Genomic DNA, 12,743 nt, shown 5'->3' with positions numbered 1-12,743 from the left:
GGCACACATAATTCGAAGAGATTATTGATATGGTGACGGTACACTGAGATTGAAAATCTGCATTTCTAGGAGTGGGACATGAATTTCAGAAAGTTTCAGTTGACAAGTCATTTTCTAGAGGATGGAGTCGTGATCAGCCTGGCCAAGCCCCAATGAGACAGAGAAGTGCAACAACCACTGGTTCCCCAGGAACGGAAAAGGCGAGGAGTATAGTACGGCAAAAAACTGTTGGTATGTACTCTTTAAAATCATGAGAATTGTATGGGGCAATACGTTTATAGTCCTTAGTAACAATGTATATAAATACATGGTTTTCTTATCTGTTGGTTTTTGTTGTTAAATGAAAAACTTCCATTGGAAAACCTTTTTTTCAGTAATACTTGGAGTCTGATGACATGCTGTGTTATCACTTTATGCTATTAAGATGTGTCTTACATTATTGTTTTCATGTAGTTTATTTTACTGTTGATATCAATAATTTTAAACCGTTACTTTACAGAATTGAAGAAGTAGAACTCTGATTCACTTTATAGAACTCATGTATTAATTGATATAGTTTCTACTAAGTGAATATACTCATAAACATGGAAAATTAGGTAGCTTATTTTCAGTGCTACAATTATACAATTATATTGGCTTCACAAACTTCCAGTGAGGAATTCATGCTCTCTACTTATAGACAGCTGAGGCCAAGGTGGAGTATACTGCTAGGTTCCTTGCTGCCTTTAACAAGCATGGAAGAAATTTCTATGATGGGAGGAATTTCTGGATGTAGGATCACTCAGCATACTGTGGACCTAGTTACCATCTTATTCCTTTTCCTCTCAGAGATTTATAACTTGGTCTTCATTGTAGTAGAAAGAGTGCTGCAAGGAAAAATGAGGACTTTGTCCTGATCTTTTTTTTCACTCTTTCATCACTAAATAGCTAGATAACCTTGAATAATTTACTGAACTTTCTAGGCGTTATTTACTTCATCTGTATAGTGGGTATGATAATATCTCACATGCCTGAAACAAAATTGCTTGAAGTTACTTCAGGCTTTGCAATCTGTGATTCTGTGGAAGGAGAATTTTCTGTGGGAATATATCTATATTTGATGGTAATCAGTGAAAAACACTACTATTTTAAAGAAATTTAAAAACATTGTTGTAGGACGTGTCTTCTATGAAATGATGTGTTCTGAAGTGTTAAGAATTACAGTTCTAAAGGAAGAAACAAAAGTAGAAAGAGAATAAGGTAATTAAAGATGTTAGAAGAATTAGAAATGTTTAAAATTGTTCAAAAGAATATTTTCACAATTGTCTTCTGCCTATAAAATAACCATAGAATTATATTGATTGTATATGTCAAGCCAGAAGAATGAGAGATTGTACACGGAAAAAGGATATTGATGGATAAAAATTAATATAATTTAATTTTGGTATAGAATTACATTTTGAAATTCTTGGGAAGATGTTGATTACATCTGAAATGCCTTTCTTCATTTTATGTTAATGTCAACGTTTATAGAAAATATTTCTATATTGGTTAAGAAGGAATTGTTCTTTTAATTTTAAAATTTTACTTAAAACTAGAATCTTTTTAAAAAGTTCCATATATATATTTTTCTGATTATAGAAGTAATTTATGCTTAGTGTGGAAAGTAAAGTTTAAGGAAGCATAAAAACATATTAGGTGTCTAATGAGAAGAAATCATTGCTAACATGTTGGCATATTTCTAATCTGTATAAAAGCATGTGTGAGTAAAATACTCATCTTAAAAGTATACCTGACTGATTACTTTCTGATACCTATGTTAAAACAGTCTTGCCTGGCTTGCTCATTGGACTAACCTATCAAATAAAAAGTTAAAGCATTACCACAGCAAAGGAAACCATAAACAAGACAAAAAGACAACCCTCAGAATGGGAGAAAATATTTGCAAATGAAGCAACTGACAAAGGATTAATCTCCAAAATTTACAAGCAGCTCATGCAGCTCAATATCAAAAACACAAACAACCCAATCCAAAAATGGGCAGAAGACCTGAATAGACATTTCTCCAAAGAAGATATACAGATTGCCAACAAACACATGAAAGAATGCTCAACATCATTAATCATTAGAGAAATGCAAATCAAAACTACAATGAGATATCATCTCACACCAGTCAGAATGACCATCATCAAAAAATCTACAAACAATAAATTCTGGAGAGGGTGTGGAGAAAAGGGAACCCTCTTGCACTGTTGGTGGAAATGTAAATTGATACAGCCACTATGGAGAACAGTATGGAGGTTCCTTAAAAAACTAAAAATAGAACTGCCATACGACCCAGCAATCCCACTACTGGGCATATACCCTGAGCAAACCATAATTCAAAAAGAGTTCATTGCAGCCCTATTTACAATAGCCAGGGCATGGAAGCAGCCTAAGTGTCCATCAACAGATGAATGGATAATGAAGATGTGGCACATATATACAATGGAATATTACTCAGCCATAAGAAGAAACGAAATTGAGTTATTTGTAGTGAGGTGGATGGACCTAGAGTCTGTCATATAGAGTGAAGTCAAAAAGAGAAAAACAAATACCATATGCTAACACATATATATGGAATCTTAAAAAAAAAAATGATCATGAAGAAACTAGGGGTAGGACGGGAATAAAGATGCAGACCTACTAGAGAATGGACTTGAGGACACAGGGAGGGGGAAGGGTAAGCTAGGACAAAGAGAGAGAGTGGCATGGGCATATATACACTACCAAATGTAAAACTGATAGCTAGTGGGAAGTAGCCACATAGCACAGGGAGAACAGCTCTGTGCTTTGTGACCACCTAGAGGGGTGGGATAGGGAGGGTGGGAGGGAGGGAGACGCAAGTGGAAAGAGATATGGGGATATGTGTATATGTATAGCTGATCCACTTTGTTATAAAGCAGAAACTAACACACCATCGTAAAGCAATTATACTCCAATAAAGATGTTAAAAAAAAAGGTAAAGCATTACAAACTTTGTTTAGAAAGGTAGCTGCATAAAGTTGGAAAATACTAATACTAGAAAATGTTGAACTCCTTGCATCAGATTTCATTACATGTCAGTACCATAATTTAACCTGTATCCTGAAGATGGACTTTTAGTTTATTTCCAATTTTGTGCTGTTAAAAATGGTACAGAATATAGTTATGTATATTTCTATACTTTGTGCTTACATGCAGATATGTCTGTAGGTTTAATCTATAGGATTTGGAATTAAATTGCCCTTAAAACAATGAGATACCACTACATATCTATTAGAATGGCTGAAATCCAGAACATTGACAACATGAAATGCTGACAAGAATATGGAGCAACAGTAACTCTCATTGCTCGTAGGAATGGTACAGCCACTCTGGAAGACAGTTTGGTAGTTTCCTAGAAAACTAAACATACTCTTACCATAGAATCAAACCATCCTTGGCATTTACCCAAGTAAGTTGAAAACGTATGTCCACACAAACATTGGCACTCAAATATTTGAAGCAACTTTATTCATAAACTCGGAATTTATGCCAGAATTTGGAATCAACCAAGATATTCTTAAATAGGTGAATGAATTAACAAACAGTGGTACATCCACACAGTGGAATATTATTCTTTGAATATAAAAAGTGAGCTATCAGGCCATGGAAAAAATACGGAGGAGCTCCAGATGCATATTACTAAGTGAAAGAAGCCAATCTGAAAAGGTTACGTACACTATGATTCCAACTATATGATATTCTGGAAAAGGGAAAACTAAAGAGACAATAAAAAGATTACTGATTACCAGGGGTGGAGGTGGGGAGCAGGGCAACAAGGAGGGACGAATAGGTGGAGCACAGGGGGTTTTTAGAGCAGTGAAAGTATTCTGTATGATACTGTAATGGTGCATACATGTTATACATTTGTCAAAAGCCCATAGAATGTACAACACAAAGAGTGATCCCTAATGTAAACTGTGGATTTTGTTAATGACACTGTATCAGTATTAGCTCATCAGTTGTAGAAAATGTACTATACCAATGAAAGATGTCAGTACTTGGGGAAACTCGAGGTGGGGGTGGGAGAAGAAGGGGATATATTGGAACTCTTTGTACTTGCCACTCAATTTTCCTGTAAACCTGAAACTGCTTTTTAAAAATGAAAGTGTACAAGCAGACCTCAGGAGATAAGTGCGGGTTTGGTTCCAGACCACCACAATAAAGCAAATATCCCAATAAAGCGGGTCACACGAATTTTTTGGTTTCCCAGTGCATATAAAGGTTATGTTTACACTATACTGCAGTCTGTTAAGTGTTCAGTAGCATTATGTCTAAAGAAACAATGTTACATACCTTAATTTAAAATATTGCCCCGAAATGCTAACCATGAATCTGAATCTTCAGCACTTCATAGTCTTTTTGCTGGTAGCTGATGACTGATCAAGGTGGTGGTTGCTGAAGGTTGGGGTGGCTGTGACAGTTTCTTAAAGTGAGACCATTAAGGGAGTTCATGGCATTGGTTGACTCTTCCTTTCACAAACGATTTCTCTGTAGTATGCAATGATGTTTTATTGCATTTTACTCACTAGAATTTCTTTCAGAATTGGAGTCAGTCCCCTCAAACCCTACCACAGCTTTATCAACTAAACTTAAATAATACTCTCAATCCTTTGTTCTCATTTCAACAGTCTTCACAGCATCTCCATCAGGAGTAGATTCCACCTCAAGAAACCACTTTCTTTGCTCACTCATAAGAAGAAACTCCTCTTCAAAGTTTTATCTTGAGACTGAGTTTTATCTCAGTCCCATCCTCAGGCTAGTTCTGTTGTGCTTTCTACCACATTTGCAGTTACTTCCTGCACTAAAGTCATCCATGAGGATTGGAATTAACTTCTTCCAAACTTCTGTTAATGTTGACATTTTGACCTCTTCCCATGAGTCACATTGTTCTTAATGGCATCTAGAATGGTTTTCTTGTTTCCAGAAGGTTTTCAGTGTATCTATACTTTGCCCATATTCATCAGAGGAATCACCATCTATAGCAGCTATAGCCTTACGAAATGTATCGTAAAGAATAAGACTTGAAAGTTGAAATAATTGTTTGATCCATGGGCTGCAGAATGGATGTTGTGTTAGCAGACATGAAAGCAATGTGAATCTCATTGCACATCTCCATCAGAGCTCTTGGGTGACGAGGTGCATTGTCAATGAGCAGTAATATTTTGAAAGGAATCTTTTCTGAGCAGTAGGTCTTGACAGTGGGGCTTAAAATATTCAGTAAACCATGTTGCAAACAGATGTGCTGTCATCCAGGCTTTGTTGTTCCAGTGATAGAGCACAGAGTAGACTTAGCGTAATTCTTAAGGGCCCCAGGATTTTCAGAATGGTAAATGGACATTGGCTTCAACTTGAAGTCCCCAGGTGCATTATCCCCTAACAAGAGGGCCAGCCTGTGCTTTGAAGCTTTTAAGCCAGGCATTGACTCCTCCTCTCTAGCTATGAAAGTCCTCGATGGCATCTTCTTCCAATAGATGGCTGTTGTGTCCACATTGAAAATCTGTTGTGTAATGTAGCCACCTTCATTAATGATCTTAGTTAGATCTTTTCGATAGCTTGCTGCAGCTTCTACATCACCACTTGCTGGTTCCACTTGCACTTGTATGTTATGAAGATGGCTTCTTTCCTTAAATCTCATGAACTAACTCTGCTAGCTTCATGCTTTTCTTCTGCAGCTTCCTCACCTCTCTCAGCCTTCCTAGGATTGAAGAGAGTTAGGGCCTGGCTCTGGATTGGGATTTGGCTTAAGAAATCTTGTGGCTGGCTTGATCTTCTTTCCAGACAACTAAAACTTTCCCCATATCAGCAATATGGCTGTTTTGCTTTCTTATCGTTCGCCTTTTCACTGTTAATTTCCTTCAAGAACTTTTCCTCTTTTGCAGTCACAACTTGGCTGTTTGGAGCAAGCAGTCTAGCTTTCAGCCTGTCTTGGCATTTGACATGCCTTCCTCGCTAAACTTAATCATTTCTAGCTTTTGATTTAAAGTGAGAGTCGTGTGACTCTTCCTTTCACTTGAACACTTAGAGACTATTGTAGGGTAATTAACTGAAGTTAGACCAGTTTCAGTGGCTTTACAGAGATTCTCTGATCTAAGCTTTAGATTAGTAAATCCCCAAAATCCCAGGAGCTAATTCATGTAAGTCATTTTCTGTAGCATAGGTTACGCAGCTGTGAGGCACTTAACAGATTTCCAGGTATGCATAAAGACCTGTTGTACAGTAGCAGATGGAGAGGTGCACTTCTGAAGAATTCATTCAGGATCAGAACACAAACTTACACAATTGTGATAATGGGAGAAGTTCCAAGGGAAATGCCCAAGCTCTTCCTTCAGGTTGGTGGTGAGAAAGAAGGAATAAAAGGAATTGTTATCTCCAAGGAATTATCTAACCCAAGGGAAAAAAATCAAGAAACTTGTAATTCATCTGTGGAATTGAAAATTTGATTCAATTTAGTTTTAAAAGAAATATCTCTAAAAATCACATCTGATTATAACTGTAGGTGGCATTTTACCTTTTGTGTTGATAAGCAGCACTTCAGGTTTTACCTATGGGTTTATGTCTTTGCTCTAAGTTTTAAGAAATGATTACCTTGAAGTCAACATAACTTTTATTTCAAATCGGATTATAAAATTGCTGGTCACTTTCACGAGAGATAGAAGAAGCTAGCAGGAAATCACGAGTAGGGTCAGATTCTGACATTCTGTATATGGTTTCAATTTTAAAATATACCTATCTTTAATACATTATACAGAAAGCCATATACTGAAGGCATGTTGTTGCCTTTTCTTAATATATTCCAACCTTCCATGTTTTGCTGCACATAAATTTACCTGAAAGCTGCTCTTAAAGAATCCTTTATTTTGCCAACATTAATAAATCTGGGGGTTAGGGACTCTCTAATTATCCTTTTCCATTTATAACTCTATGACATACATCTAGTTTTTGGTTAATACTTTTTTTGGTTTTCTCCTCTATATGTTCACAATGAAAACTTTTTTTTTTTTCAAATGATTATGCTGTGCTGCCCAAATACAGATACTCATTCAGTAAAGATTTATTGAGCTCATATGTGCCAGGCACCAGAGTTATAAAGATAAGAAGATACAGTTTTTGCCTTTGAAAAGTTAGGAGGCTGACATATAAAACATACAGTCCACTAAAAATAGATTGTAAGCTTTGTAAAAGAAGGAATTCTTGTTTGTTTTGGTAATTGCTGTATTGCTAGTAAGTTAATTATGTGGGAGAGTCTTAAAAGCATCACAGATGATATGACATTTTATGTATGAAGGAGTGTCAAGAAGAAAAGAAGACCAAATGTATTATGAACTCACAGGGCCATGTTGTTGTAAAAGAGCATGAAATCTGTAAGAAACAGTATAAAATTCTGTGTGGCAGCAACGTGGGAGAACAGAAGGAGGAGAAGTTTCCGTGGATATTGCAGCTGGATTGCAAAGGCCTTGTGTGACAGACTAAGGGATTTAGCCATCGGGGAACCAGCTGTTTCTAATAATCAAAAAAATCTAAGATTTCGAATTGATGGTAACATTCAAATATATGTATTTTTTTTAATCAGTGTCACTATTACACTGGATATTATGCAGTATTATTTCTTTTAAATTCTCCATTCATACATACCTTCATTTATTCAAGAATCTCTAAACTAAAAGTTAAGTTAAAAAATATTTGGGAAGTATAAACTTGATTATTTATTTCTAAGTGTGTCAGAATTTGTCTTTAATTTTGTGAACTGGTTACTTTTAAGAAATTACCAAGTACAACTACAAATGCAATTTTTTTTAAATTCCAGTTTTTAAGTTTTTATCTTCAAAAATTTAATCTTTAAAATTTTTACATAATATGCTTAAGACTTGAATAAGCATAAACATTTTTCTCAATAACTCGATTCTTCATGCTTATTGCAAATTCTATTTTCTGTGTTTTTACTTAAAATTTTAAAATTATACTGTTAAGTTTAATATAAATAGGAGATACTGATTTGATCAAGCATTCTTTTACCAGGAACAAATACTAACCATGAGATTTAATTCTTTAGATTATGAATTACATAAAATTCTCTAAAAAAGACCTATGAGTGACTTTGAAACTTTATTAGGAAAAAGTATGAAAGAAAGAATTTGTTCTTGGAATTCAGCTTCATTAAGAAGAATGGCTCAGAATTGCCTCAGAGTGGCTCAGAGAAATGCCAAATATGGTACCTAAAATTTCTTGGAACTGTTAATATTGGTTCTTTTCAGTGTTTCCATTCGATGAACTTTTCGACCTTTGGTTTTGAGAACATAGTGCTAATTAAAGTGTCTGCTGTTTTTAATGCTATACCATTGTAACTGCTAATAATAAAAAAAAACATTTTACACCAAAAAAATTTACATTCAAAATGTCATATGTGTTCTCTAATTTCTTTTCTTACAGCTTGCCAGTATTTGCCGTGCTGAAATGTTTTAATTTAAGATTTCCTTCCTTTGTATCTTTCAGTTTTCTCTGTTGCTGCTTTTTCTGTGACACAAGCCTTTCATTATAGTCACTTCTTTTTTCCTTCCCCACTTCTTTCTTTTCCTTTTTTAAAGCCATGAGAAGCCGATCCATTGGTGAATGTGCTCTGCCATCGGCCTATATACGCAGTGCTAAAAGTGCTCCTGTTCTGATCCATACTTCCAAACCCTTCTTGCCTGATATTGTTCTCACTCCCCTTTCTGATGAGCTTTCAGGTAGTGCCACCTCTGCTAATTTCTGCACCACCTTTTTCACTTTTTAATCCTCTGCTTTCAAATTTTGCTTAATCAAATAAACTCTTCAAAGTTAATTTCTTTGGGGGAGGTGTGGGAAATTGGGAAAGTGGTTGAGCAATCAACATTTTGAGTTGTTTGAACTCTAATGCTATCCTTGCAGTTCATTCTGGAAGTGCTAAGTTTAGTGCTGTGCCAATGACCAATAGTTTGGGTTGTAAATGGTCAGGTTTTTTTCTGTTCATGTTTGATTTTTTCTTCTCAGGTGGTTAAATGAAGTGGTAATGTATATTTATAATGTCATTATTTGACTAACTATATGGTAAATCTTGAATAATGCATTCTTCATCATCTATAGTAATGGAACTTAAGCCAGGGGAATCAGTAATTGAGAAAAGTACATAATCTAAAAGTTGTTTTGGAATAAATCTTTGGATTTATATTAGATTATAATAGCATATAGAATTCTAAGAACTCAACTCACTTTTAAACCAAATAAAGCAACCATTCTGTGAAGCCCCAATCTCTAAGAAGCCTCAAAACCTGGTTAGCTTTGCACTTCTGCCTCAGGTCCTTGATCTCCAGTATTGGGTTGGTCTGCTCTTTAATAAGGCTTAATTAACATATAATAAAATGCATAGTTCCTGTGTTCAGTTCAGTGAGTTTTGAGAATTGTACACCCCCCCATCATCTTTCACCCCAGACAAAATATAATGTTTCCATTACCCCCAAAATTCCCTAGTGACACTTTCGAGTCAGTCTCACACACACACACACACACACACACACACACACACACACTTTGTAATTTGTATCACCATAGATCAGTTTTTTTCTTTTAAAAAATTTTTTTTGTATGACTAAGATCATACAGTGCCTTGTCTTTTAGACTGAAGGAAATTTGTGTTGAATATACAGTTGACCCTTGAACAACGCAGGGGTTAGGGGTGCCGACCTTTCACATTGTCCAAAATCCATGTATAACTTTACAGTGGGCCCTCCATTTCTGTGGTTTCACATGGGCAGATTCAACCAACTGCACGTAGTGTTGTGCTGTACTACATATTTACTTGTAAAACTCCACAAATAAGAGGACCTGCACAGCTCAAAGCCGTGTTGTTCAAGGGTCAACTGTGCTTACTATGCAAAATGTGCTAGCTCAAAGAAAGTTATGGTGCATTCTTGGGTGCGTTCCTATACTCTTCTTAGGAGTATTTCCCTGACGTTGCCACTTTTGTTGAGGTTGCTGGGTTTTTTTTAACAACCTATCTTTGTACCCTCTTAACTTTCTAATTGACCTATAGGCTTATGTGAGGGAAGGTACATTTTTATTAATAATGTTATTTCAGGTGAAATCTCTTTCACCATCCCTAAGATCAGAGATTTCTCCCAAACCAAGAGGAGGTATATAATTCAAAATTAAAAAGGAAAGTGAACTACATAAAAGAAGAAATTGTTCTTCATAGTTTTCTCTCTCCCCCTGCTGTGAGCAGGCTTAATTGAACTCATAATAATGTATTTCCTGGATGCGTCATCTAAGATCAGGAGTTGAGGTTTCTATAACTGTTTCACCAATAAGACAATGAAACTACCCATAGACAATCACTCTAGCTTTTGGTTAGAAGTAGGGTTTTCCAGAAAAATATTTACTTGCTACTCTTGAATAGTTACAGGGTAAAAAGGCACTTCTTTTAATTCCTTTTACGTTTGTTTATTTTAACATACTACGATTTCTAAGAAGTAGCTGTCAGTTTTCAATGTACTCTTTTTTTGTTTTTTGCGGTACGCGGGCCTCTTACTGTTGTGGCCTCTCCCGTTGCGGAGCACAGGCTCCGGACGCACAGGCTCAGCGGCCATGGCTCACGGGCCTAGCGGGCCTAGCGGGCCTAGCCGCTCCGTGGCATGCGGGATCCTCCAGGACTGGGGCACGAACCCGTGTCCCCTGCATCGGCAGGCGGACTCCCAACCACTGCGCCACCAGGGAAGCCCAATGTACTCTATTTTTATCCAGCCCTTTTTTTCTCCTCTAGTATTCTTGGTTAGATGACCATTCAACCTACATTGTTGTGAATGTGATGCTATGTGGTATAGCTATATATAGATAGACTAAACTAGTTGAATAGCTGAATATCGTTGGAGAGTTTTTCTTAAGTTCTGGAGACTATTTCAAGGGCACTGACTTTGTCAGTGACTTTAGTTCTTAACATTAGACTCATTTGATGTTGAACAAATGTTTCTTCCCAGGCTCCTGTCTCAGGTTTTGATATAATATCCTGTGGGTTGCAGGAGTATCTTAGTTTATTTTTTAAAGCTCTGCAGTAGTGCTGGTGTCTGGGCAGGCACATTTTTCCTGTCCTCTCTTCTACACTAGACTGTAGTTTTACACATATGGTAGCCCAGCCTTGCAGTCTTTATTTTCCTGATAAACAAAGAGAAGTCAGAAATCTCAATAATTATTCTTAAGCAAATTAGCTTTTACTGTCAGAAATAATACTTTCATGATAGAAGGGATGTAAAAGAACGTAGGCATGGTGGGCAACTGACTTTTGCAACTGTTTCTTATTATTTTCTAATCAAGAACTCTGGGTGTCTCACCCTGAAATAAAGTTTACAAACCCACTTTCTTCCAGTTAGTTCTCAAAACTGCTAATTTGATTGCCATATTTGATGCTGTTAGATTCTAGTCTGTCTAGGCCATATTATGTAGACTGCTAAGGTTATTAACAGTACTTCAATATTTGAATTGAGCACTGTAGAGCAAAATATTTTGATCTCTCTGCTTCTATTTTCTGAGTATCAGGAGAAAGAAGATGTTATGTCTCATGCCCCATACTGTTCCTAAATTCTGCCTAATCAGGAGGAGAATGTTCTATCTCTAATCAAACAAGCAGGTTCTTCTTTGCACAATCAAGGAATTTATTTCTTCTTGTCATCAATATGTGATAGTAACCTTTTACAGAGTTTCCACCTAGAAAACCAGCAGATTCTAGCATAATTCTAAATTAGATTTTTTGTTGAAATAATTTGTGTTAATTTTTATAAAAGTGCATCTCAAGAAAAGTTTGAATCTAACTTAAACACGGCATTATATAACATGTTTGCAAACAAATAAAACTATAATTTTCTTATTAAAAAAATATTGGTCATTTGTCTATTTCCAGAATTTAAGAGTCAGGGAAGCAATATTAGAAGGATAAGAGTAGAAGATAGTTTAGTGTTTTAAATTTTAGTGGTCTAACATTAAAGTTAATTATTTGGGCTTGGTTTATTGCTTTTCAGTCTTTTCATATGATTTCAGTGATGTGCATACTGCTTTGAATTACCTAAAAATTGAACATCTAGTCATAAAAAGATGTAGAAGTTTTACTAGCCTCTGATAATAATAGAATCGAAAACATAGATATTCTATATTTCTTAACTTACCTTGAAGGTACATTGCTATTATAGCCCAAAAAGGCAAAAAAAAAAATTTTTAATTACATAAAGGACATTGTCATTTCCTTTAGGTAATTCAGAAAAAACTTGAGCTTCTAAATGGCATCAGTTTCTACATAAAGTAATAGAAATGATTTTATGAATTCAGGAGCTGTAAAAATATTATTACTGATAGCTAGTGTTCATGAATAACCGAGAATAGAATTTAACTTTGGTAAAAGGGATTTTGGCACTTTTTTCTATACCTCGTTTTAGAAATTATTTAAATTTTCTAGTGGTATGTTAGTATTACAGATTAAGAGATTTTTTCCCCCCTGAGGAACTAGCTTGATATTTTAGTAATTAACAGCTACTATTTTTAATATAAAAGACATGCTTTCCTTCTACCAGTATTTATTGAGCCCCTACTATGTGACAAGAGCTATTTCAAGCAATGGGGATATTGTGATGTTAATACAAACAAAATCCTGAAGAAAGGTAAATTTCAGTGAAAAGAATTTTTTTTTTACATGTTACAAGCTA

At 35.5% G+C, this 12,743-nt stretch overlaps 1 protein-coding gene across 10 annotated transcripts in view; it reads left to right on the top strand.

Moving 5' to 3' along the window:
• The window catches only part of RALGAPA1 (Ral GTPase activating protein catalytic subunit alpha 1), a 220,888-nt gene that overhangs the window by 91,920 nt on the left and 116,225 nt on the right, over positions 1-12,743 (top strand). For 8 of the 10 annotated variants that reach the window (XR_009563100.1, XM_060294754.2, XM_060294758.1 and 5 more), the window contains 2 exons: positions 70-231; positions 8,628-8,768. Coding sequence is in view for 9 of the 10 variants with exons in the window: in XM_060294754.2 (XP_060150737.1) it covers positions 70-231; positions 8,628-8,768 (303 nt within the window). In the remaining variant the exon portion in view is untranslated. The remainder of the gene's footprint in view (positions 1-69; positions 232-8,627; positions 8,769-12,743) is intronic. The other 2 variants (XM_030854800.2, XM_030854808.2) reach the window with 1 other exon arrangement.

This window comes from Globicephala melas, chromosome 2 (genome assembly GCF_963455315.2).
Source record: "Globicephala melas chromosome 2, mGloMel1.2, whole genome shotgun sequence".
Taxonomy (NCBI): Eukaryota; Metazoa; Chordata; class Mammalia; order Artiodactyla; family Delphinidae; genus Globicephala; species Globicephala melas.
This window is presented reverse-complemented; position numbering and strand designations above follow the sequence as displayed.